We start from the raw sequence: 27,947 nt of genomic DNA, 5'->3' as shown, positions 1-27,947 counted from the left end.
ACGTGATGGAGGTCAGGATTTTGACTGTGAAGATAAAGTTTGAGGGTGAAACAAAGTTCATCCAGGAAGAAAAAGAAAACACCTCCCTTCACAACATCTTTACTCATTTATAATCTCAGGGATATCATCCTTTTGCTTGCATGAAGAGCACCGACCAACAATGATAGTTACAGAAACAACAACTCACTGGAGGTTGGAGTCCACCGTCCTCTCTGTCCAGACTCCCTCGAGAAGTCCTGGCGTCTGGTTTCTAAACACACACAAATAAGAAAGATTCAATTAGACGCCTCCGCATATCTGCAGCATTGAAGTTCAGGGGCTCAGGGCAGCAGTGGATCAATCGATTAGAGAGAGAGACAGATCAGGTTATTCCAAATGATTCCCGTTGTTTTTTCCACTGAGCAGAAAATCACATTGCTTCTCTGTAAATTTCTTTATAAGCAGTGATGGATTTCGATTCCTGGGATACTCTTGGAGACATTTACCCTTTTAAGGCATGCTGTGAGCTCATTCCCATGCTGTTGTCAGAATGATGCATTACAGGGTGCAAACTCCATCAATAATCCGGTTGATTTACTGATTCATAAAAGATATTTTACCATCAAATGACAACCATGTGCAGCCAGTTTAGGAACACATGAAAATAAGTCAACATGACATCAGTAAATGAGTGACGGTTTGAAAACAGAGCAAGTGGGCAGACTCCTGCTCTCCATATCAAAGTTAATCTTACCAATGATTAAGTAGATGAGGAAATGAACCACAACAGTGAAGCTCACACAAAAAAGAAAATCATCCAAACACTCTTTCCCTGCATGAAACCTCCAAACAGGAACACACTGTTCAAAGCTCGGGATAAAAACATCCACAACTTTCACTCGACTAACATTTCCAACTTTACAGATTGAAATTCAACCCCAAAAAATAAAACCACATACACACGTCTACATATACAACTTCCGTACATATCAATCCACCTCGCTCTCACACACAACAATCCTCGCCTACCAGTTTTCCAAGACAGGACTTGAAGACCAGCATTGCCACAGAGTTCATCAACGTTCCCTGATGAATTGTTTGTGTCCAAGTTTGTTTTTGAAAGGTTGTGTCTGTGTTGTTGTCTTCTAGCCCTATTATATTTATCTGTAGCTCTGTCTGCCTCTGGAACTGAGGGTTTTCCCTGTCTGAATTTTGAGCCTTCACCCCTATCTGTGCCAGCGGTTTCATCAAGACAAGAATTCAAATTCAACTCCGGCTTCCTGCCTCCACCACACTTATATCTGACTCTGACGCACAGAGAGAGAGAGAGAGAGAGAGAGAGAGGGAAGGAGAGGAGAAGGGAGGGAGGAGGGATGGAACGCGCTGTCAACAGTCAGCCGTCAGTGCACGAGCATGTCTGCACTTCTTTCCCAAAACCTTCATTTCTCCACCCTCCTCCTTTACTCGCCCCTCCCAAGTGACAGTTTTATAAAAACAATCAGCCTGCAACACACACACGCACACAAAAACACACACCTCCCAAGCTTTTCAGTAATCTTGTCTGTTGTCAGTTAGTGGTTGTGTGGGTCAAATACAGACTGTTGAAAGGGCTGTTAGATTCTCTAAGCCTATCATTAGCCTGGAATTCACATAGGCCACACCTGCCTACAAACACTCTCTCTTGCGCGCGCGTGCACGCACACGCACGTTTTGAAGTTCACAGAAGTATGCATCCTACATGAAACGTTTCCTCCCTCCCCTCTCCCCCGCTCTTCTTGTCGAGGCTCCCTCCATCAAAACATTTAACATTTTCACACTTTATCAACGAAGCAGGAACAATTGAGTTTGAGTTTCACAAGAAGAAGCCGTGGTGGCTGGTTGGCTGTGCCGAGCTCTGAAAAAAACTGAGCAGCAGTTTGCGCTACACTCCTGTGATAAGCAGCAGAGATGGCAATATCAGGTGACTGTTGATCATTGATTATATTGATCAAAACTCTAAGTTAATGTAAACATTTCTAAGCAATTATATTATTACTGCCACGACAGCTGGGAACCTTCATTGGCACTGTTATCAGAAAATATAAATCTAATATTACTTAAGAATTATTCCTGATCTGAGGTAGATTAAATGATGATAATACAGATGTGATGAGTTTCAGAGAAACCTTAAAAAAAATAACAAAAACACAACAACACGCATCTTGGAACTTAAAAAAAACTCAAGAACACAACTGACAAGTCAAAGATGGCAACTTATAGCTTTGAATTACAGTAAGGATAACAAACTGTGTCATGCACAACAACACAGAGGAGACTGGAGACATATTTCTCAATAATCTTCTGAGATTGTTTAGTAATGTTTAAGGTAATTTGAGGAGGAAACTTGCCAGTTAAGTCAAATGTACTTCTTAGTATTAGTATGTGAATATACTATAATTGTAAGTATTGTGTGCTATTGCGTGTAATGCAAGTGTGTCTGTCTGTGTGTTTTGCACCGTGTGGTGTGTGTGTTACCAGCAGCATTTCCTCCTGTTCCAGCCACCTCTGATCCTCCTCCATCTGCTGTTGTTGTATCATCAGCTGTTCCTCCATTAACAGGCACTGCTGGCCTACACACTGCTGCATGTCTACTGCCCTGTCCTACACACAAGCACACAACACAAACAAACAAACGTGCAACAAAAGAAAACAAGGCGTAGCAGCAGACATGCACACCGACACAGGGACACACATATGAAGAGAGACATGCACAATCACAAACACACAGGACATGGAGACAAACAGACACATACACCAAACTGATGAGAGGCTGAAGGGAGGCAATCGACACACATACAAACTAAAAATAATGGTTGTATAATCTGATATATTTTCAAATATGGATTATAGGTTTTATCGCCTGAACTCAGTGATAGCATGATTTCCCCCCTTCACAATATTTTCTCACAGATCAATCAGTCTCTTACGGCTACCAGGCAACAAATGCAATTCTTGCAGATTATGTTCAAAAGAATCAACAAAGAATTTACTATAATATAAAAAAAATATATATTTAACTTCTTAGAGCTGCATATTACAGAATTCTTGGAAATTCAAAACAAATGTATGAAAAAGGAGTTTTTACAAGTACAATTTAGTCTCCTACCTCCATTGCAGAGCCCCACAGTGCCATGTCCTGTCCATGGGGCTGGGGAAGGAGTTGCGAGTGCGAGTGTGTGTGAACGTGGTGGCGAGGGTGCGTGTGCGCGTGGTGCGTGTCCAGCATGGCTGCCTGTGGCGGGTACAGGGCGCTGGGCACTGAGGGAAGCGTGTGAGGGCCAGGGTAACCTGCCATCTGACACAGGGACAGAGACAAAACGTCTTTTATCAGTTCTTATTGTTTTCATGACTGTAACTCGGAACACTTTGTATTAAACTATATCACAGTTTAAGATTTGTAATTATACACCATATGAGTTGTAGTTCAGTAGCACGAGTTGTGGAGTTTGTTAACATACCTGGTAGTGTCCAGGATGCTGGGGACTGGGGTAAAAACCTTCACTTGAGCGAGGACTGGGGTAGCCTGGTCTACTCGGCTACAGAAAGAGATGGAGAGAACCAAAGAAAAGAGAGAGAGAGAGAGAGAGAGAGAAAAAGAGAGGGTCGAAGAAAAACAGAGGAAGAGAGGGTGAGAAGGAAAAACAAAAACAAAGTTAAAATGCTTGTTAATTGTTTTTCCAGACTGAACGGTGGAGGACGGGACACCGGATCATTCAGACAATCAACACACAAGCCTCCAGGAGCTGTTTGTGTGGCTGGGTTAGCTGTCAATCAAAAGGGACTACCCACTGGGCTGCAAGTCCAGCAAGCTGTTAGTTGAACTGGCATGAACAACTGTCCCTATGCTAAACATCAACATCCATGGGTCACTGGTGCAATGTGTAATGTTATATTCCTGGATAACTAGTTCCTGGGAAATTTGATTAGATGTGATGCAGGGGTGTAAACAGTGTGTTATGATGTTCACCAAAAATCACTATTTTTAGTACATTTGTTACCAGGCTAAATGGGGTGTGAAACATTTCCTATCAAGATAATAATTGGATTTCACATGCTGAAAGACGCTTGACAATGTGACAATGTGATGCAAAAGGATTACGGTTTAGTAGAGAACAGAGTATAGATTATATAACATTATTTCCTACTCCTTTGGTTAACGCTTGTAGATAAAAACAGAAGTCCTTGGTGAACACACAGCCTTGTTTCTTTTCCTGATTTCAGGTGATTTGTCGAGATGAAGCTGTTAGAAGCTGATGAACAGTTTCCCATCTTCTCTTTAAATGGCCGGGGGGGGGGGGGACATGTTTGTCTTAATGATTCAAACTGCTCTCACACAGAGCCAGTGTCTACAGCACAATATTACAGTGACTTCTACCTTCCACAGTCTCTCATAGTAGCTTTCTCTGGACCACACCTCCGACAGCAAGACAGAAACAAAGACACACAGGGAGGAAAGGAGACAGGCAGCAAAGAAAGACAGGGAGGGATGACAAGGAAAGAAAAAAAGGGGTAGGACAAAGAGGAGCAGACAAGACAAAGAAACTCAAGACGAGACAAAAGGGAGCTGCAACACTTTCAGACAGAGTCAGACCAACATAGGGCATGTTTGTGGACGTGCTCGCACTTGGAAGGACACACTGTTCTTACACAAGAGGAAAATTATATCCTAAAAAGTTTCGATCCGCCCCAGATTCACAGCCTAGTCACAGTGGGTCCATGTCAAGAGAGCTTTTCCCTGGGAATACCCAGTTTAAAGATAGTAAGATAAACACAGGGACGGCAGACCGACAGACAGACGGTAGGTTAATCACATGGGACTGACACACAGACACTTGTTTCTATCTGGAGACGTATGGATCAATACTTATACAGGATAAATGACCAAATAACTCTGCCATTCTACAACTGCAGATGTTCCAATGAACACTGTCTGGGGGGCAAAAGTACAATTATACACATTAACTACCAGATGAACCGTTGGGGGTAACCTTGTGGAGCGTCCGCAACGTGTCGAAAGTAAATGTGCAAAACAGTGTGCATTTACAGGGCTTCTGCAGGTTTCAACAAGTTTAATTTGAGGCATTCCAAATCCGTTTTAGATGATAATGAATAAATAGAAGACACTTTCACATAATTGAGGCTAAGGTGAACTAAGCCTAGTAGAGCATAACACTTGGTAAGCTACATTATCTTGCAAGCTGCAGACGGAGACAGTAAGTATGTGTTTTCAACAGCTAAGCTGAGTGTAAGATAAGTTCTGACTAGGAAAATTTAAATTTTAGACCTATTTAGGCTTTTTAGGACCCTGCAGAAACCCTGTATAATCTGACTCCATGAGGCACTTTGCACCTAATAACACTTATGTCTGTGTTGCCAGAAAATACTGTTTTTAAATATGTCATCACCTCAAGCATTTAAACTAATTGTATAAATTAAGAACTCCAAATTTCAGGGCCGCCCACGCAGTCATTGGAATTCTTGTTAAAAATGAATCTGTTGTCGTTAGGCGCATACCCGTTACTAGCACATCGCCCAATGGCATAACTCAATGAAGAATTTTAGGAATGTTGAGCAGCGAGGTTTAATTAAGATTTTCTTTTTGCCTCATATATCTCTGGGGTACGACTCATAGCCTCCTCCACAGAGACACATCTGTCACCATTACAAGGGTCACAGTGCTGCACAAACACACACCAGCAGCTCTGGAACAGGGAGGACTCACAGCCACTTATCACAGAGATGAGTTTTCTTCAGGAAATTTACTTCAAACCATACTTCAGTTGTCTCATACAACTTGATATCTTCTATATAACTATAGCAGCAGCATTTCAAATGTTTTTAAGAAACCTCTCAGGGTACAGTACTGCTACAGTTACGAGGGCAGACTGAACGTTCACCCTAAAACCGAGTCACCGGCAAAATCAAGCTCATGATTTCATTGAGTGTTAGCACCCAACACCTGGGTCAAGGTGAAAGAGAGCTTACCCTGTGTAAACATGCTCACGTAGCGACTATTGATAGAAACAAACAAAAGCTTCATGCATTCTTCTGAGCTCCAGGTGTGTATAAAAATAACGTGGCAGAATTCAATACAAAATGCAGATCCTCAGTATTACAGAAGTTTAAAGTCTTTCCTCTCGGACATAAATGGGACCAGGAGGTGGCGAGTTTGCTTATCAATGAAATACAGCATTTAGGCTCCAAGTGTGTGAGGTGAGTCAGAGTCGGAATTAGGGTTTTGCACAGGCATCCGGCACAGGCTAGAAATAGGCTACAATAATCCCAGGACACATCAACACAAGGCCTGACGTAGACAAACAGCGATACATGTAACCACATTCAATCACAGCTGAGGACGTTCTGACAGCACGTCCTTCATGTTGTAAAGCACATGCCACCAGGAGAAGCACAAACATGCTGACTGCACAGTTACTGGCATCGGCGTCACTGCACTTAGTTCCAATCGATGACTCGCAGCCTTAATTGAGTTTAGTCAGAGGTGGTGACGATTAAAGTTGTACGTCTAAGATGTTTGCAACGTTTTGGTTGTGGATTGTCTGGGATTGGTTATGTGCCTTCAGGCAAAAAAGTTTGTTTGTTTTTCTATTAAACTGGCTTTAAAAATTTCACTGTGTTTTTAAACTGTAACATTAGCTCTGGCTGTTAACAGTTCCTCCGAATCGAAACCTTAACCACAATCGAAATCATGTAATTTTCTTTTGGAATCCCCTTGGACATTTTCCAGAAGCTCCACTACCAAGAATGTTGCAACCTTCTTTGACGCGGACACACACAGGTTTGTTTCAGTTATTAAAAACAGACATTGTGCAGAGTAGCTTAACACCACCTGCCTTCAGAGGTATGGACATGGGTCTTTCAGAGCAGGGGATGGAAAATGGCATGTGGGCAGTTACAGCTGGACTTTGTTTTCTACTGGGGGGATGAAGGTTAGTGGAGGGTAGAGTATAGGGAGTGAGGGGAGCAGCAGAGACCAGCGGGGGTCTCCCACATGACTGCACCGCATGGTGTTGGGCCTGGGGGTCAGAGTCAGGTTGGAGTGAGGTTCTGGGATTAGTCTGGCAGCCGTGGTGAAAGCTGGATGACAGCGGGGTTTTAAGATTAGAGTTTGACTTGGGATGGTTGTTTTGGAGGGTGAGGGGACAGACATCTGACATCCTGCTGGGCAGAGAGTTAATGTTAGGACTGGAGAGGGAGAGGAGCGCAGAGAAGTTCCTGGGATGGGAGTGGGAGATGTTTGACGCTGGCTGAGACGAACAGAGCAGGTGGCTGTTAGAAGAGGGATTTATCTTGTGGGGGCAGCTGCCGTTGGACATGCTTACTGAATTTGCGCGAGGTAGAGAACAGTGGTTTGTTTGAAACTGTTGCAACAAGCTCGGACAAGCTTTGGAGTCGGGATTCAATCTAGTGTGGTGTGGAGAGAAAGAGCGATTGTACTGAGTGGTGTTTTGAAGGGGAGACGGTATAAACTGTGGATTAGGAGAAGAGGAAAAGTGATGGGGAAATTGCAAAGAGGAGGGGTAGAGTGGAGGAGCGGGTGAGTGAGAGGAGGCGTAGGTGGATAGAGAATCAGGGTTTCCATGGTAAAGGGAAAGCTGGGAGGCAAAGTGCTGGTTTTGATGGCAATGGTGGTGAGAAGAAGGAGCAGAAAGACAATCCAGACTGAAGGTCGGCTGCAGGGAGGGCCGACGGCTGGGCTGCGTACAGAAAGACAAAAGTAGAGGAGGGGGGAATGGAAATAAAAAAGTATCATAGAGGTAAGAGTTGACAGGTGAGAGAGACAGGGAGGGACAGACACAAAATGTGCATGACTATAACCAAAGCCATACAGACTGAGATGAAAGCAAAAGTAAAAGATCCTGAACAACATTTAAATTTTTACTTATCGTCAAATTAATGAAAACATAGTGGAAACAAAGTTGAGTTCGGGGCATCACTGACATAAAAAAAGAATCTAATCTCTTAATCCAAAAGCTAGTGTTCAGCACATATGGCTTTAGTTGTAACCAAAAGAAACAGGTAACAGATGCGAAAACAGCAGGGGGGGGCAGTGAGTGTGGGTGAAGCAGCCAGCAGCTGGGGCAACAAGCTGTGAGGTGTGGGATGGTACTAGTGGAGGAGGAAGGGGTGGGGGTGGGGTCTACGGTCTTAGTTAAATTACTAATCACATTTGTTAAAAGATGATTATTAAAGATGCCCACCTTTTTTAGATGTTTTAAGGGAACAAGTAACAAACAGCTCTTTTTATTGATGTTTGATCATTTAAAGTATTTACTTTTGCATCACAACAACAATATTCACTTGTCAGATTTTGATTTCTCCAGAGTGTCGTCTGTGTGTGTGTGAGAATACAGCGGGAAAATGTCTGGAGAATTCACAGCAAGCCAGAGGGCGTGTTGGTAAAGCCTCTAACACACAAGACGCAAAACTGAAAAAACAAGAAGAATACACATTGCTCAGGGGGAAAAGGTGCAGAAAGAATTTAAGATTAATTTCGATTCCGTTGATGCTCTGTAAACAAACACGTTATGTCCTGCTCACTGTATCCTCTACTGATGTACCTATTCATGTTGTTGTGGACATGTCTGACCCGGACAGTCTCCTGCTGCGTCCTTCATATGGGAGAACGAACTCCGGACAATGTCCGAGCACAATTTTCCGGACATTTTCCTGAGATCATGTCTAAAAACAGCTATGGTGAGAAAAATTCCCTTGAATGATGACTTCAACATTAACTGAACTAAGGATGTCACCAGGGTCCAGCAGAAACCTTAATGTACATGACGGCCACTTAAAATCAATGTGCAATGCAGCAAACTCCACATGAAACCTTCTCTGAGCATCAAATAATAAAGAATGCAAGCCACAGACCATTTGTATTCCTGCACACAGACAAAACAAACACAAATAGACACAAAGATACACACTTCAGTGATGTATGTTTTACCTTTGGTGGTGCTTCATCAGACCCTCCGGAGTCCCAAGACACAGTGACTTGTCTCCTCATCTCCATCCTGTTCCTCTCCTTCTGCTGGAGCTTCTCCTCCTCTAGGATAGTGCTGCAAATCAAGGTAAAAGAGGCTGTGAGACAAACATGGTGCTGGTGTGATTGGTTTGTGTTCCGCTGAATTGTTGAGTATTTTTACTCCAGCACTGGAGAGAGGCAAAGTGAAGGCTTGCATAGAATAAATAAATAGGAAGGGTTGTCTCTGCCACAATCTCCAGTACTAATGCAACCGTGAAGACATGACTTTAAACACTATGGGCTGTTATTAATACACACCAACAGTGCAACACCATCGGCTGCTATAATGTCTATAAATCCTGATATTAGAACATCTGCAGTGGGGCTGATATCTCTTCACAAAAAAGTCACAGAAGACTTCTCTTTTTACTAACGTACTGTAAGACAGTATAAAACCACTTCCATGTTGAGCTATTGACACACTCAAACACCTGACCTGGAAAATATGAAGTACACACTACTCTATACCTTGTCTGAACACAACCCAGCCAGAGACAAAAACCAAAGGCTAACCCGAACCTTGAGGGATTCTGTTTTTTTGTGACAGAACCTAAGCCTGACGTGTGACAGAATCAACGAGTGAATATCATTTCACCAAATCCACTCATCAGGTCCCCATGGATTCAGACGGGTTCCAAACAGTCCTGACTAGCTGAGGTCAGGTATCCACATGTGAGGGTCTTCCCAAACAGTGATTTTCTATCTGACGTTGTAGAGATACAAGTTTCAGATTTTCATGACACACAAACTGATGCATTCACTCGTACACAATGTCAAAACACCAAAAAACTAATTCCATTTAGTTATGAAATGTCTTATTGCTCAGTCTCTTACTACCACAACAGTCCATCTCTGAAAAACCATAATTCCCACCAGTGTTCAACTACAGTGAATTCTGCCAGCTTCAGTAATAGAAACAATTCAACAGCTGTGTCAGCAGCTTTGGCCTCAGAGGCTTTATGAACCACATTTTGAGTCTCTCTTCTTTGCAGTGGTGCTGAGATCGTCACTGTTGTATCGAGGCGTTTAGTTAAATTTGTACATATACATCTTGAAAACAACTGAACTGTTCAAAGTGAACATTTAGGATGTTACTCTTCATTGTAAATTTGACAAAAATCATCTTTTTGCTGTGTCAGACAAAACTCTGACAACAATTACAACAGTAAATCTTTGGGTGATATTGCTTAAGAAATTAGCAAATTAAACTAAATCACTTGCAAACTAAGCAACGTCCCACAACTCAAGCAAAGCATTTTTAAGTATTAAGTAGCCAGAGATACTCAATTGAATTGACCTACTTAAATAACTCACTGACCTGTTCCCTGAGGAAAACGGCTGCTAAACCAAAACCAGGCTCCGAGAGGAACGAGCTGCTGCTTAAGAATCGACGCTTCCACAAAACAGAAAACTGAGTAGTCGTAGTCGCACGCACGCACACACACAAAACACACACACACGTACAAACACACGCACACACAAAGCTCTCCTTTCCTCTACAAGGGTTAAAGCTATTTCTAGTAACATTATTATCCTCCTGTTCTGTTGTCCCCTGCTGTGTGTGTGTGTGTGTCCTTGCACCTGTCCTGTCAGTCTCTCGTCATGTTTTGTCCTTTCCCATCACAACACAAATATTTTAAGGATAATATTTTTACACTGAAATAACCCTGACCCAATCCATAATATTTCAACAAATTACTCAAATGACTATTCATAAAACAAATTACATCTAATATTATACAAAAAACTTAAATTATAAGGTTAGAAACACAATTTTAAACTTTCATTTTTGTTTTAAAACATTTCCCTATGCCTTGTGAAAACAATCCTGTAGTTGTGTTTCTCATTTCTTCTTCTTTTCTAATCTAAATCATACTAACCCTGTGAATTAAACATAAACACAATAGCAGCATTAAATCTTACAATGATTTGTATCTGCGTGTAAAGGCCATGGCCTTGTTTGAAAAAGATTTACAAACCAGTCCAAATGGGATCAGTCCTCGATGAATCTGCAAACCTTGCCTCCGAGATAACAGTAAATGACACAATGTGTATGTATGTATGCATGGGTGATGATGATGACAACAACAGCACCTAGCAACATTAACACTAACTGTCTCCTCCCCCACATACACTACAACACCACATGGAATAACACGGCCTGTTTAGTTTATTGACTCAGGCTGAGGGCGACTGCACAATCTTAGGCTTTTCAGCTCCACCCTGCTTCACTCTCACGTACTCCTCACCTGTTGGCTGCCCGCTACAACCGCTACAGGGATGCAACATTGTAATGATACATTAGCTGATATGAATTCAATTATTAGTTTGTTTTGCAAGTCAAAATGCAGCAGTCTATACATTTTGTTAATAGGATGCAATTGACTTCACAACTGATGTAACAAACGTTTCAAACCAAACAGAGGCCGGCTTTAAATCAGACTGAAACTCATGCAATTAGACATTGACTTGTTAATCAATTGTTCTTGTTAAAGATTAATTATTCCCTATTTGTTTTAACAACTCACTGCAGCGGTAAGGAAACATTATCTATGAAAAAACATGAATCATCCATTGAACCCTCATATAAGAATTTGTCATCATTATTGGGGATCAACCACTTATGGTTGATCCCCACTGTAGCATCCACTGAATGCAGAACACTCATCCACACAAACAAATAAACCATTTATTTTACTAGAGGCTGATAAAGATTGGAAAATCCTTAATTAGATAGAAGTGACCATACTTTACCTTAAACAAAAAAAGGCCTGTCCGAGAGCACAGCAGTATTTCCAGTCGAGACCTTTTAGAAGATCATCCTCTTAGCCGCTAGAATGCTGATGATGGGCCAGCAGCACTCAGCACTAATACTCCATATGACTAACTGGGTCCCAGCAACACTCAACACAGATAAAACCTACTCCTCTTGGCAGGACGATATAACTATTTACTTCACTAACTGCAGTACATCACTACGCATACTTCACTATGAGGCTAATAAGATCTGAGGATTGGAAACCTGAGTCAGCGAGCTTTGACCATGGAAGTACAGAGCTAAACTAGTTCTGCTCCTCTTTTTCCTTCCTTCTTACATTCTCTCTCTCTCTCCCTCTCTGTTGGAAAGCTGTAGCTCCTGGCAGCTGCCCACTGTGTAAACACACACACACACACACACACACACACACATAGACGCGCACACACACAAACGTTGGTTTGCAGTCTAGGAAAGCTGCATTAGTAGCTGAGGGCTGCATATTTGGCAGGAGAGACCTATAATTGATATTATGATATATAAGCCAGCCAAACCCAAAGTACACCAAACTGTAGAACCTTATATGGCATGAGTTTCTCCTATTAATAACCAGTGACCACAGTGGACATGGTCAATATTGACTTGGTTTCCAAGACACTGGATGGGGCACATAAGGGGTTCCTCGCTATTTCTTCATGCCAAGGTTTCATAGTCAATTACAATAGAACAAATGTCAGTTTTGCACCCAAAGGCAGTTCCCATGTGATTTTCCACACTGGGTTTTCAGCCCATTAAAACATACGACCGCAAACATACTGTACATTTGTCAGATGAGTGGACCTCTGTGATTTGGAGGCCACTAACTCTTCTGGCACCAAAGACAGAAAGTGAGAAGCAGGAGGACACAGGGGAAACGGTGAAAGAGTTCAGGAGTAGAAGAGAGTATGCAGTAGAGGAGCGGAATTAGGGGGAGAGGGAAAGAGAGAGAGAGAGAGAGAGAGAGAGAGGAAAGCTGACATCGACAAAATTGGAAGAGGAATCGTGGTGGAATTTAAGGTGTGAGTCATGCTGGTTTTAAGCGAACTCGTAAAACTACGGGTGTTAAATGTGCACTTTTTATTTTCCCCTTTTCTGTGAGCGTAAGAGAGAGAGAACAAGGTGGAGAGAGAATGTGCATGCTGAAGGAAACAGTGATGGCATCTTGCTGTGCTCCTGAAACCTGCGTTTTTCTACTGGTGTATGTGAGTGTGTTTAGAAAACTGCTTCAAGCTTTAGCTCAAATAATGTGAACTAATCTACAACTTTACATTCAGTAAATTATACTGAGTTTTCTCCTGGCTAATTAAGTTTGGTATGATAAGCAATCGCACTGCATGAAAACATTCATTTCAACTCATGATATCCTGTGTGTTAGTATATACATAATATATCATCTATTGAGGTTGATGCACATACTTTTCACATACAGTATAATGCAAAACTCTTTTACCCGCACACAAAAGGTTGATGTACAACTACAAGATCAGTTCGCAAGCTTAAAATATTGGATTATTTCATTCCATACTGCATCTATATTCAGACCCTCCATCGGCCAGCGCTATGGGACAAATTGGGTATGACTGAAATCTCCTCTCTCCAGTTACTTTTGCAGCATCTGTTAAGTGTGCACATAATGACTTAATGGTACTTGGTCTTTTGTGACATCATAAATTCCCACTATAGTTCCTCCAAGTTTCAGCCTGACCAGGTCTAATAATCAAGCACAATAAAATGAAATGTGCAAATGACCATTTAAACCATTAAAAAAAAACAACTATTTAAATAAAACCTAGCTGAATGGGAATGTTAAAGAGGAGAGGGAGTTAGTATTTAAGGGGAGAACATCTTAAGTATAATGTATTACTTAGATGGAGTACTGATCCAACTTCTATCAGTGCTGTGAAAACTACCTTCTTCTATGAATCTGGCAATTCTTTCTTGTGTAAAAGAAAAAGAAACTGACCTCTGACCACAGTAATATTGTCTAAACAAAAGAGAAAACAACCTCACTACTTGTGTATTATTAAGCTACAGTAATGGCTGATTTCAGGTACAGATAATGACTTTATCTGATGTACAACTCATGTAAAACCTCTTTCACGATTCAGTGTAATGAGCCGTTGACTGGTTTTGCTTTTACAGCAGCAGTCTCAGACTCACAGGGTAACTCTTTCATCGGGACCACTCCTGCTATTATAATCTATTTCCCCATCATAGACGATGAGGAAACATCACTTCCCAAAGACTACAGGTCTGTACATGCCTGAATGATTAAGAATTGTTGTATCATGGTGGCTGAGGAAAGCTCTTCCCCTCCTGTATACCTTCTTATCCTGTACACTGTATAACAATAAAAAGGAGAAAATGTCGATGGGCGTCATTGTAAAAAATAAATATGTTCCACTCTTGTTTTACTACGATTCGAGACATTTGAGTGTTACTTTACTTATTTTAGTTGAGCTGGCGGTGAGAAGGGGGATCCCTTAATCTCTGTTCTAACAGGAATCCTGAATCTGTGACACAAGGCAGAGTGAATGGTCTCATCAAGCATCTTCATGCAGGAACAGATCTTACACAGCAACATTTAGTTTGTTGGTGTTCCTTCTTTTAGTGCCTGCGTGTTGTGGAAAATTATAACCAGAGTGCTGGTTGTGTTACCCTGGCAGTAAGGATCCTATGATTAGCATTAATTATAATCACATACTGTAGCCTTTCACTAGCAAGACATAAATCACAAGTCAGTTTTGTGGAGTCAATGACTTTCTTTCCTTGCTTTTCATTTTTCTCCTCCAGACAGAAGATGAATGACACCATGCCACACTGTTCTTGGGATTGAAATGAAGATATGAAGATTGAAATGAAGATATTTCAATCAGTATTTTTAAAACTTTTAATAAATGATTAATTGTCTGGTCTAGTTTAATTACATGACTAATCAACAGGTTGGTTTGTTCTGTTGAATGGAAATATCGTAGTGATGCATTATTCTGGGGCTTACGCAGCAGGTTTACCGACAGCGTTGTCTAGCTCCTACTTATCTGATTGCAACATGCCCGGGACACTTGATAGATAAGATCACTGCAAATCTGTCTCCAGGCAAAGCTGGTAACAAGACAGTGATGTGTCATTTAAGGATGCAAGGCGTGTTTCATTTAATCCATCTCTGTCATCATCAAATTTGTGTTGCTATGCCAACAGTAATGCCATTCGACCAAGCTGGAGGTTCAGAGCAGTCTCTTAAAGGTTCAGTGTGTAGAATTTAGTGAGATCTAGTGGTGAAGTTGCATGTTGCAGCCTTCAGTTGTGATAAAAACTCAAAAGGTGTTTAGTCTGTTCAGTTTGGGCTACTGTAAAAAACATGGCGGCCTCTATAGAGAGGACCCGGTCCAGATGAAAATACAAAGTATGTAAATATAAAAGGCCCTTTCTCGGGTAAATAAAACAACAAATTATACAATTTAGATGAAACACCCTGTGAAAACATCACTAGTATTATATTATATTCACCTAAATCTTACACACTGAAACTTTACGAAGGAGGATTAAGAGCTGACTTTCATGTTTAAGTCAAATCCACATCAAATCAACCATAAACCCCCAAAAAGTTTGTATGACCTACAATTATTCCCGAGAGGAAATCGTGCTAGTCCTACACTGCTCACTCAATATAAAAGACATCACAAAAAACCTGTATAGCCCTTATATATAGTTCAATTCCAGTGTGCTAGGGTTTAGCCAAAATAAAGAAAAATATATTAGCTTTCATCTAGTTATAGTGTACACTTTAAATTACACTGTTGCAGGGAAGGAATGGGCAAAATTCAAACCTTCTGGTAACTGTTGCCAAAATCTAAAAATCAACAGAATATTTGAGGATATTAATAACATTTGTGCAGCATCAGAATATATTTTGTTCATTATTCATTCATTAATGCATTATATACTCACACCACACAGGAAATGATTTCCCCACTATCTCCATGTGTCAAAAGTAAAACAAGTAGTAAATTAAAAAAGTGGATTAAATCCGAGCAGATGAATCACCTTCCTGGGACCACACTGAAATGATACACCCTGTCCTCTCCAATGAAAATAAGGAGGTATTTAAAAGTGACCTCAGCTGGATGAAATTACTGCCTTTTCAGCTTATTCGCCTGTAACAGACTGAAATATCATCTGCTTCTCTTTTATACCCATCTTTAACTGTTCTCTCTGGTCTGGTGTTAAACCAGCAACACACACACAAAGACACAGCACATTTCTTGAATTACAAAAGGTGGAACATCTGCTGTCGCTCTGTCTGCTCTACCTCTATCACATCGATACAGACGGACAGTGACACCTGCTGTTAGAGAGCAACTAGAATTTTTTTTCAAATCGAGTCAAATCTCCAATCTCATAAAAGACTCAGTCAATTTCTTTATCTCTGACTGCATAATACATTTACTGCAAAATCGAGAAAGGCTGCAATAGAGGGTATATGTATTGAGAGGCAGTCTAAGTAAAGACAATCATTTAAAAATGTTCAGTTCATGAGCAAATGTAATTAACCTAATGTGGTAAATGCACCAAGTGGATCTTTTCTTCCACAAGTCAAATTGTTCTTTGTGTTACTTTCACTCGATGTAGTCGTACCAAATCCAAGACATTAAAAAAAGAGACGCACACACATATGTAGTACCTGAGTTGTGTTTTGAGTTCAGTGAAGCGCGGCCTCTTGCTCGGATCATAAGACCAGCACTTTGTCATCAAGCTGTACAGAGTAGGCGGGCACTGAGGGGGCATCGCCAGCCGCTCGCCGTTCTCTATCCTGCCGATTACGTCGTTGTTCTTCACACCCTGGAAAGGCTTTATGCCGTACATTAGAACCTCCCACATACAGACGCCTACAGAAAGACAGAAAAACATAATACTGAAACCACCTATTGAAGGTGAAACAGGCGATTAAGTGAAAACAAATTGTTACAGGACAAAACTGACACAGAAAGAAAGCAACGACAGCTTTAACTCACCAAACATCCAGACGTCGCTGGCTGTGGTAAAGCGTCTGAAGTTTATCGATTCTGGAGCCATCCATTTAATGGGCAGTTTACCTTTGGATGCTAAAAGACAGGATTCAGAAGAACTTCGTTACACGGATGAGTTCAGGTCACATGATTCCGACAAATAAAAATCATCTTTTTCTTAGAAATGTTGTAAGAGATAACATTACATGGACAGCGTGCTTGTATGGGTAACCTGTGTCTATGGAGATGATTCTGTTACCTTTGTAATAAGAGCTATCTTCCATGTATCGCGACAGACCAAAGTCTCCCAGCTTCACACAGTCGACTGTAGACACCAGCACGTTCCGTGCTGCAATGTCCCTAAAGACGACAGAACCAGCGTCAGAGGAAGTAATATACATTTTGGAGAAGGACAGAAATTGTAAAGCTCCTACCAATAGGTGGCAGCACCTGCTTTATTTCATGATTAATTACTATTTGGAAACAATAATCTGTCAATAATTTAGTCAAATAAACCATAAACTAAAAACTGAAAACTACAACTTGGCCCAAGGCTTGTATTTGGAACAACAGTTTCATGATATATTAACATTCTGGTGTTCTGTGGTTTCTTATCTACCTGTGTACAAAGCGTTTGCTCTCCAGATAGGCCAGCGCTGTGCTGAGCTGGTGGGAGTAAAGGATGAGACTGGCCAGGTCTAAACTGTACTTCCTCACCTGGAGAAATGAGCGCAACTATAGAGAACACAGAGAGAGAGAGAGACAGATAGAGAAATAAAATGTTAGGAGAGTGTAAGACCCATTTAAAATAGACAAAGACACTGGAGAGATAAAGCATGAAACAAACAAGCATTGAATAGAGACTTAATGAGTGAGACAAAGAGAAACTGAGGTAGAGTGGTAGGAGAGAGACGAACACAGTGTGAAAACAATAACAGCCAATTAAACACTTCAATAAACAAACTGAGCCACAGCTACAAAGAAAAAGAAACATCTGAGGAAAAATTTGTTGGGAAATGGAAAAAAAATTCGATAAATACCAAAATCTAAAAATGTAGCTTTACCGCTGGATTTTTGTCTTCACAGATTCAGAGAAAAATCTAAGGGAAAATCTACGTTGAGCTTCTGGTTATGTGCCATTGACTATCCTACTCATTTAATAAGCTAAAAGGTTGAATTGCAGATCATATTAAATTAATATATAATATAATATAGTAAATAAATATTTCTTTTAACAATTATTGAATAAAACGTGCTCTATTTTTATTTAAGCCCATAGATCAATAAAAAAATTAAAGATAGATACTTCTACCAAATCATACAAGTCTCCTACCTCTCCGAGTGTACAGAGCTCCATGATGATCCAAACTGGATTCTCTGTGATTACTCCCATCAGCTTCACGATGTTCGGATGATCAAACTGACGCATGGTCACTGCAGGGAGGAGTGCAGATCAGTTCACAACTTTTTCTTTACTATAGAGGCTATTCTGCAAATTGATGCCGAGGATGAGTAACGACTCGCAGGCAGCGTGACAAATGCATCCACATGAGGAACTTACGTGCTTCTTGGAGAAACTTTTCCCTGACGCTGTCTGATGTTGAGTTCTTACACGTCTTCACTGCCACAGAAAGAGCCGGGTTCTCCTGCAAGACACGTATATGACAACACAAAACAACAGTATCAGCGTCACGACAGAAACATCTATATTCAGCATATTCACTGTCTGGTCATAGCTCAAAAGAAAATAAGTAACTCAAAATTTAAGATATTATGTGGCCACAAAATTACCTATGTCATAGTGACCTTTAAATAGTGGCCTATTAAAATATACTAAGATTAGCATATTACTTTTGGCCTAGACTTTAAAAGGGATTTATTAGATTATTTAAAGTGAAATGAATAGCTACTGATATCAAAAGCTATTTTACTGCCTTCAACACAATAATTATCTCCTGATGTGCAACTGCACACCAGGTCTCAATTCACACTTTGTAAAACATGATTTAAGGAGAAAGGAAGACCAGTGGTGGCCTCTATGCAAAAAGGATGAAAACTAGATTCTCAGAGTATGAGACAGAGAACATGAGACCAGTGTACATACCGGGCTGATGTAGATTCCTTGGTGGACGTCTCCAAACTGACCTTCTCCTATGCAGCGTCCCAGCTCAATACGATCCCGCTGAATCTCATAGTCCCGAGCTAGACAGACAATGAAGACGAACATGAATGCACCCAGATACAGACGCACCGTGAGAACAAACAGAGAACACCTTTATATTACACACACGTTCACTTTTCAGTCAGGCAACTACCAAGCTTGTCAGAGTGATTCACACTGTGCAGGTTTGTTCTGTTCTGAAACCAATTCTGGGAAATAATAAATATATATATGTATTTGAAAGATGCTCCTTTCTGAACATTTCAGACCTGACATCACACTGAGGAACAAATTCCTTAATTTCATGTGCATGTGAACATTTTGTATAATTTTGTATCGTAAAACTATTTTTTTTATTTTTTTTTGAATGAATCATAATAATCTACATCTCAACTCTGACAATCTTGGCTTCACAGCAATCAGCATGGCTCAGTGTCAACAGCATGCAACAACATCATCAAACCACAGCCAGACATGCCAAGTAACAGACAAACAACAGCCAGTTACACCAAATGGATATATGAACATGAACCTCTTTAGTAATTCAAATGTAATACGGATGGTCAGGTTGATTGTATAGGGCTGAAAGATAACTGGAGATAATGGTGCAATCTCACAGGCTATAATAAGACAGATTTTACATTTGCTTGGTCCAAAAGCAAATTTGTACGTGTTACTGTAGTCAGTCAATTTTTCTTATCTGAAATTTTGATATCTCAATTGTGCGAGATATTGGCTGTTGAGAGGCTGGTGGTTTGCTCTGCCTGCGAGGTACGACACTGTTGACCTGACTTTGTCCATGTAATCCACATACGAATAAACCATACATGTCCGTTTACATTGAGAAAACCTCATGTTCCTCATGTCCAGCACATGTGTAAATTTATAGGCAATGATGTCAGGCAATAAGGTCTCTGGAGCTAAATTTGGAAATCGGCAAAAACAAACAGTGACAAAAACAGCGGGCCGAGATTAATGCTTAGCCTCTAAATGTCACTGGTGTAACTTGATGTTTAAAAAGTCAAACACTACAGTTAAACTATAATTAAAGGAAGGAGTGAGACTAGCTTGTTTGTCTAGTCTATGTGTGTTTCTATTTGAGCCATTCATGTCACTGCACTTCCTCCTTCAGGCCAAATTTAAAGTCCAACCACCAGGTCTCAGTTCTGAAGGTACAACTAGTTTGTCAACAACTGACAGCACGTCACACATCAACATAGAAAAAACGGGGGAGGGAAATCAACGGGGTTCAAACACAGATATAAATTCTGAATTTTAATTTCCAGTCGCAAGCAAAAGTATAACAGAAAAAAAAAGGATCACAACAGCCACCAACTGATAGAGCCATCACAATGAAACCATAGTTATGGCACGTTCCAATCTTTACCTTGATCTAGTCCATAGTATTCTGGGAAAATGGGTTAGTGATAGGAGACAGAAATAACTAGCTGTGAGTACAGACAGCCATAGAATATCACTGTAGTCGCTATTAGTTATTCCAACGTTACTAAACAATTTCCATTACTGTGAGTGTGTCATTGATGCAGCTACATTAAAGGTTCCTTAAGCCTGTTTAATGTCACTGATAATAATATCAAGTAAGTAGCTCTTGAATAGTTGAAGGCTTTTAGTTTGTTTCGTCTGAAGAAGGTTATTTTGTTGTGAACATACAAAGAGCAAACAAAGCAATAAACCTTCATACTCACCATTACACATTTAAAAAGGAGAGAGTTTTGAAATGCAAAAAAAAAACTCTACACAAAATATAGTTTCAGATATATATTTATGGGACTGATATTGATGAGTGTGTTGAATTTAATGCAGATCCCCCTAAAAACCAGGATCTAGTGAATGAAATGTGGTTTCATAATGGGACTATAGGGCCTTGGCGGAGATATACACTCTCTGAGTACCCTTATAGTCTATCTATCTAACTGCTTAGCAACCTGCTACGTAACAAAAACAACAATATTCTAGACATGAACAACTAAATCTGACCTCTGCTGGCTTCTGTTTACTGCGTCAGTGCAATGTTCTAACTAGAAATTATGTCAAGAGTCAATTAGAAATCAGAGAAAGTCATGAAACGTGTTAAACAGACAAGTAAATAACATGGATACAGTCATTTTTGTTACTAATCCTTCACTGTGAATAAAGCTCACTCTCTGTGTGCTGTTGGACTCTTGTTTTCTCTGCACAACTTTCACAGCTCAATCCACAGGAATACAATGAAAGCTGTAATTCATGAATGGTCAAAAAACAAAGCCACGCAGGGATTTGGCTGCATAAAACAAAATTGTTTTGAGGCAGTTTAAATTAAAGTATTTCACATTTACCTTGTCTCGGCCAAATTCCACATTCAAGCTGAGGGTGATATCATCCATGTTCACTGCCTCTAAATGTTTCCTATGTAGCATCACCACTTAAGTATTGTATATATAAATATATGAACAACAGGCCTAAACCTGGTGATAACGCACTACACAGCAACAGCACAGCAGACCTTCATATCACTCAGATCAAATTCAATTTCAATATCAAATCAATTGATATTTTAAGGCCAGAGCAGCATTGACACAGATACCTCAAACTGAACTAACAGCACATTGTTACATGGAAGAGATATGGGGAAGTGCTCTGTAACGTTGTGGTTAGACGATGTGTAAATACAGCCTGAGGAAGCTGTGATTCTCCTTAAATCTTGTGACAACTCACACAGACAAATATAGCTTTCCTGCCCAATATTACACACATACAGTACGTGGCTCAAGTGGCTTCCCCTTTTAGGTAAGATTGCTGCATGTGTCCTCGGAAAATATCGGTTCACTAAAGCATCATTCACGCTGTTATCAACCCATCTGAAAAGAGTTATATCCTATATTCTAAGTTCATTTCTTCACCCTTTATGTTGATGTAAATCTTTGCTGTGCATGTGACTTTAATATGATTATCTGTATCTGTTTTGGGAAAGAAATATTAGCCCCCGACACTCAGATAATCAAAATAAGGTCAAGGCACACTCACACCTTTTTTTTGTGATAGTCTCTTCCCTCTGATCTAAACCCATCACATAAACAATCATACAACTCCACCACACATTTTAATTTCTTAATCACCCCACTGACTCCCACACTTATGCCAGCATGTGCATGTCCACTTACTTGAAGGCATGGTGTAGGTGTCCTCCTCGTCTATGATCTCAGCATAGTCGTCCGTTTCTGCAGAGAAGAGTCGACAGCAAGATCAAATCTACAACTCACACTGTGATGTGACAAGCAGAGACCCATGGACACAATTCACATTGAACTAGCTCAACACAAAACAAAGTACACTATCTGTCATCAATACAAAAGGATTTGTATCACCGGGATCTATTCCTGTAGTTATAGTCCTCGTCTCTACTTCCACCTCCTCCCAAATCACACACACACACACACACACACACACACACACACACACACACACACACACACACACACACACACACACACACACACACACACACACACACACACACACACACACACACACACACACACACACACACACACACACACACACACACACACACACACACACACAATGTGCAGCTCAAAAAGTCAAGTGAACACCCGTTCACACTCAAATAGCAACAGAAACACAACATTGTCAGACAATAAGTACCTTTCCAAAAGCCTGTCACCATACCTGACTCCAGACACATGCACAACAATTAATATGCTCATGGACTATTGAACTGCTAACAACAATGCAACCAGAGAGAGAGAGAGCGAGAGAGATAAAGAGAGACAGACATGAGGAAAGGGGAGGGATGGAAAGTTCATTCTTTCCAGAGAAACAAGATGGTGAAAAACAGGTTGAGTCATGGATAAGGCAGAAACTGTTCCATGCAGATTGTTCTCACATACACATTAAATCCAGACAGAGCAGGAATTATATTGTGTTACTAGTTTAAGAGAAAGTATGTTGTTTACCATCGCCACTAGTTTGACCTGCACATGCAGCAAGAAGAAGGAAAGGGAGAGAAGTGTTAGTTTTAATTTTATAGGTTAAATGTTATGAGATATGTTTGTTATCATCATTTAATTCTGTGTAGCTGGGAGTTCATCAGAGGCGAGTAGACAGAGGGACTATAACTCTCCATGGGGACATCTGGCGAGACAAGGGCTCTTCACTCCACACACAGATTAGGCTTTATAAGGGAAGTAGGGTGTGCACACATAATCTATGGTCCCTTTATCTCACTCTTAGCAGTCACTGTCATTCATGACATTTAGAGCGGCTGACAGAGCAGAGGCGAACCGACAGAGGAGAAAGACAAACAGGCAAAGAAGGCCAGACAGGGATTTATACCTGAGACGCAAACAGCTCTAGTCCGTACTCCTTCCATCCGCTTTTCCATTCGCCTCTCATGATTTGAAACTCTGCAATGGAGATGAGAAAATGATTTTTGGCATTTGGTGACAGGTCTATGTATTCTGAATGCCCCTCCAGTGACAGTCATGAAGATATCAGCGGAGCCAGAGTAATGAGGGATCCTCCCACATCCGGTCATGTGTGCTGCTTCACAAAGTCAAAAACTAAGACCCTTTATATCTAAAGATGACAATTATATTATATTACCAAAGCCAAACATTTTATCGTAAAATCTGTGAAGTTAGACATGGCAGCTTAACGGTTCAACATTCATATTCAGAAAATAAAAAAATTTATATAATAAGTGATAACGCTAAATAAAAGTGATAAACAAACAGGAGTTGATCATATGATGACTCCTTGTATTTACTCCATATAGTTCATTAGGAGTAAAATGAAGCAGTTTGCTTACTTGGGTATAGAAGGCAGAGCTCTGTCCCCCTCTGCAGACACAAAAAGAAAACACGAATCAGGGAATAGAACCGACCGACTTCATGTTAGAACAACAACATGGTTCTAACAAATACTCTGCTGCCATAGTTATTTTTAGACAAGCCCAACCAAACTTGTGCAGGTTATTCAAAGTGACAAGCACAAAGCCTCAACAGCCACAGTCAGACCTGACAACTATTTGAAACATGGCTGAAACTGATTTCAGTCCTGTGAACTATTTATAGTAGAATGGAAAACATGTTTGGAAAAAAAAAATGGTGCTTTAAGTTTTCATCTGAATAATACAAAATAATGTCTCAATAATCCAACACAACTGTCCCACTTAAGTACTGCAAAAGACCCCATAAAATATATTTACTTAGGATTTGTATTAGGCATCAAATACATGTAATAAGTGGATCCTACCTTTGTGGACTCTGACGATGAAGGAGTGTGTAGCTGAGGAGACAAGCCGACAGTATCCGTCAATCAAGTCAGCCATGTTTTCTGCTGTAGTCAGCAATGCTGTCGTGACTGTGAGAGGCTACACACACACACACAAACAGAAAGACACAGAAGGATTAGTGTGAGTAGGGCAGAGAATTGCTTCACAGTGACACAATGAGAGCATTATAATTGATAAAATCTTCTAGCGGTGCACATAGATATACACATACTTTAACACATGCATAAGCTACACAGATGCTCTGGCTGCACACATGCTTTTTCTGTGTGTGTGTGTGTATTGTGTGGGTTTTTACCTCTGGAGCTCCTGCTACGTTGAGCTGCAGCATGCCTTTCCTGTCCTTCTCTTCTAAGGAAGAGTACTGGATTGACTGAACCTGGGTGAAGTTAGCTAAGTGTGTGGGCTGTAGGGGAAAAGACAGATACAAAGAATTATTAAAAAACATGTGTAACGTATGTTGATATGTTGTATTTTTTCAATAAGACAATGCTGACTACAAAAGTAAATAATTGAACAATTTACACTATAAGTTTGTCATCAAGAGGCGATTTGAATGTGTTCGTAAAGACCTTACAGGAAAAGTGCTGTTCGTTTTTCATGCAAAGATTAATTCAATTAATTAACCACTGACATTTTGACAGACAGTCTGTCGTCACTGATTCAGAATTTAATAACCAAATCTGTACACTGAAGTAATAGCTACACATTTCCAGTTGTCAATGCACTGAGCACCTCCTTCATGCAGCTGTGCACTTTTCATAATAACGTCATCTGTTGATCAAAAATCTGTCTTGTTCTAGTTTGATTGTCTGTTGTGTTACAAAACCTACGAGGACGTTGGTATTTCAAGACTCATTTCACCTTGGACAACTATCAAAGAGGCCGGATCAACCAGTAGAGGGCAGTACAGGTGATTAACACCATGTCCTCAAAATGATCTTTAATAAAAAAGCATGTTGTATACAGTGCTGCTGAGAGGAAACTTTTATGGTATGAACGTGTGTGTGTGTGTATGTGTGTGTGTGTACTTATTCACCATTGAGCCCTTATCTGTGAGGTAGCTGATTCCTTCCTCTGGTCCAATAGCTAACTCTACTGATATTATCCAACTAGACTGGAGAGAGGGAGAGAGGGAGGGAGGGGAAGAGAGAGAGAGAGCGAGAGAGAGAGAGAGAGAGCGAGAAAGAAATACAGCATTAAAATAGATTTACAATAAAATATCATATTTAATCATATCATCTGCTTTATAAACTATACAAAATAATGACTGTAATATAGCTTCCGTTAAGCGATTTAAACATTCTCATTTATTTTCAATATTACTTCAGATCCATTTAGGACGGAGGATTATGTGTTTTCTGTAGATGACAGTGATAAAACATTGTAGACAATAACCATATACTGGTGCTTAGTATGAATGTGGAAAAATGCAAAAACTACAATTGCCAACCTCTCTTGTATGGCTCTGCAAGCCATTTCAATTAAAGATGAAACCTCACTCTGCGTGTTTCCTACCCTGTGCATGTTAAACAGGCTCCAACCTCCCACGCCATGACTATGAATACATCTTACTGACAATGCATGAATGAACTGGGTTCCATTCATCTTCACATGCAACATCGTGTCCATGCATTAAATGTGGTCCTACCCCTAAAGCACATTTGAAGCACTCCTTGTCGAAGCGGTAGATGGGCGAGAGTATCTCAAAGAACTTGTGGATGCTCTGCTCATCGTTGAGGTTGGCAAACTGCTTGAAGGTTTGCTGGATCTGCTTACGAAGAGTCTTCGCCTAACGGAGAGAGGAGAGAGAGGGAGAGAAGGAAGAAAAAAAAATTCCCAAGGGTTCAGTCTGTCTGCGAGAAAGTTGGTTGAGAGCCAAGAAAATGCACAACAGACAAGTGACGAGGCCCAGTGTGAGTGACAACAGGAGCTTTAACTTAATTCAAGACAATCAGATAATCAGATAATCAGACATTCAGCCAGACATCCAGTCGGTCATCAAGCCGCTCTCCCTGCCAGACAGCCGGTCGCTCATTCAAATAGCAATTAGAGCATCCAGCTGACTGAGCAGAACAAGGATTCCCAAAGACAATTCTGCCTCAGTCACTTCAGGCTATGGAGTTTCAATAGGAGACTTTGGCCACATGAAACCTACAGATTCTGTTTCATTTTTCTAAGTGTTTTATCCTCACCTTGAGAGAGTCCAGCAGGCTTTTGGGGAAGAACCTTCTCAAACCAACATCTTTCCTAAATTGAGAAACAGAATTCCAACATTTATATTTGAGTAGTTCAAGTTTACCTTCAGATAAATCATTATAATACATTAATTTAAATTAGAAGTAACATAATAAAAATGTAATTCTTACTCTAGTAGTTCATAGTTTGATTTCTTATCCAAGGCATTGCCTGGCATCTCTCTGAAGAACCTCCTGTATGATTAACACAGAGAAGGAAACATACTTTTAACAAACAGGATTAAATGGTAAACATTTTAATATCATTCCAGACACTCTTGAAAACAGTACTGTTGATTTTTGTCATTATTGTGGCATAAGAAAGAATGTGTGCGTGTTCCTTACCTGATTTCCAAACACCCCAGTTTCAAGGCAACATCTTGATCCACCCGATCAGCTATATGCTGCATATAATCACTCTTTACCTGGAGAAACACAGTGAAGCAGTCCAACATTTAATAACAACACTGTTGAACAGATTAAATTTACTAATGCAATACACATAGTCTTTGACAGTAGGGTCAGATAAGAGCCGAGTGAATTGGTATCTTTTTATCCATCTGTTTAAAGATATACGCCTTGATGGACATAAAAGTGATTCAGGAGGTGACAGAGAAGATGAGGCAGGTTCAAGCCTATTTTTCTATGATCCCACTGTGGTGTCTCACCTGGTGATAGAGGTAGTTGAGAGAGGGTTTGTCTTCACAAAAATGGCTGAGGTAACCTTTAGGAAGGTACCGTATCCGCAACTCATACCTGAGAATGACAGAGACAATCTGGATAAATAACATTAACACACACACACGCACGCACAACCTGCAGCATCCATATTCAATGCATGTCTGACGCATAGAAGGATCGTGATTACTCATTCATGCAGCTGACGCATACACAAACCTCAACGCATATAAAGGCCTGCTCTGGCCCAGTCTGAACTATAGAGGAGATGAAAGGCATGACAAGCTCAAATAAAAAAAAAAAACGATCTCTGTGGTTTTTGGCAATATTATTTGTAACAATGTTTTTTATTGATCAACACATTTTATGAAAACTTTCCAATAGAAAAGTGTCTCACTTATAGCTCAAATATTTGTGCCTCAACCTAGAAATTCTCAACAGTGTGAAAACTGGCATGTTTAGACAAACAATACCAAGCAGCCTTTAACACAGAAGTTTGCATTTCTCAGTGACAATACTGATAATTTCAATCCCACATCTTTTCAGAGATTATACATACATATCTGATATATATATGCATGTTGTAAATTATCACAGGAAAGTTGTTTTTTGAGCAATGACAATGCTGTTGGCACTCTTTTGCATAAAAGGCTAAAGTTTATGTCAGAGACCCATGAGCATCCAAGGATCTGGTAGATT

General features: G+C 40.3%; 1 protein-coding gene across 9 annotated transcripts in view; it reads right to left on the bottom strand.

Annotated features, from left to right (window-relative positions):
* LOC133964886 (focal adhesion kinase 1-like) overlaps window positions 1–27,947 on the bottom strand; it is a 58,100-nt gene that overhangs the window by 7,727 nt on the left and 22,426 nt on the right. For 4 of the 9 annotated variants that reach the window (XM_062399194.1, XM_062399196.1, XM_062399195.1 and 1 more), the window contains 25 exons: window positions 27,239–27,326; window positions 26,916–26,995; window positions 26,703–26,765; window positions 26,529–26,583; window positions 25,985–26,125; window positions 25,373–25,450; window positions 24,632–24,739; window positions 24,297–24,414; window positions 23,851–23,881; window positions 23,376–23,446; window positions 22,997–23,014; window positions 22,184–22,240; window positions 20,410–20,430; window positions 18,966–19,063; window positions 18,423–18,507; window positions 18,195–18,295; window positions 17,481–17,596; window positions 17,121–17,221; window positions 16,868–16,957; window positions 16,537–16,741; window positions 8,984–9,095; window positions 3,477–3,554; window positions 3,125–3,313; window positions 2,494–2,619; window positions 188–250 (listed from right to left, as the gene is read on the bottom strand). In XM_062399194.1, coding sequence (XP_062255178.1) covers window positions 188–250; window positions 2,494–2,619; window positions 3,125–3,313; window positions 3,477–3,554; window positions 8,984–9,095; window positions 16,537–16,741; window positions 16,868–16,957; window positions 17,121–17,221; window positions 17,481–17,596; window positions 18,195–18,295; window positions 18,423–18,507; window positions 18,966–19,063; window positions 20,410–20,430; window positions 22,184–22,240; window positions 22,997–23,014; window positions 23,376–23,446; window positions 23,851–23,881; window positions 24,297–24,414; window positions 24,632–24,739; window positions 25,373–25,450; window positions 25,985–26,125; window positions 26,529–26,583; window positions 26,703–26,765; window positions 26,916–26,995; window positions 27,239–27,326 — 2,293 coding nt within the window. Of the gene's footprint in view, window positions 1–187; window positions 251–2,474; window positions 2,620–3,124; window positions 3,314–3,476; window positions 3,555–6,869; window positions 7,734–8,983; window positions 9,096–16,536; window positions 16,742–16,867; window positions 16,958–17,120; window positions 17,222–17,480; window positions 17,597–18,194; window positions 18,296–18,422; window positions 18,508–18,965; window positions 19,064–20,409; window positions 20,431–22,183; window positions 22,241–22,996; window positions 23,015–23,375; window positions 23,447–23,850; window positions 23,882–24,296; window positions 24,415–24,631; window positions 24,740–25,372; window positions 25,451–25,984; window positions 26,126–26,528; window positions 26,584–26,702; window positions 26,766–26,915; window positions 26,996–27,238; window positions 27,327–27,947 lie in introns of all 9 variants that reach the window. The other 5 variants (XM_062399198.1, XM_062399192.1, XM_062399191.1 and 2 more) reach the window with 5 other exon arrangements.

The sequence above is a fragment of the Platichthys flesus genome, chromosome 11, assembly GCF_949316205.1.
Source record: "Platichthys flesus chromosome 11, fPlaFle2.1, whole genome shotgun sequence".
In the NCBI taxonomy this organism is placed as follows: Eukaryota; Metazoa; Chordata; class Actinopteri; order Pleuronectiformes; family Pleuronectidae; genus Platichthys; species Platichthys flesus.
Note: the sequence above shows the minus strand (reverse complement) of the source record. Positions and strands in the feature narration are given on the sequence as shown.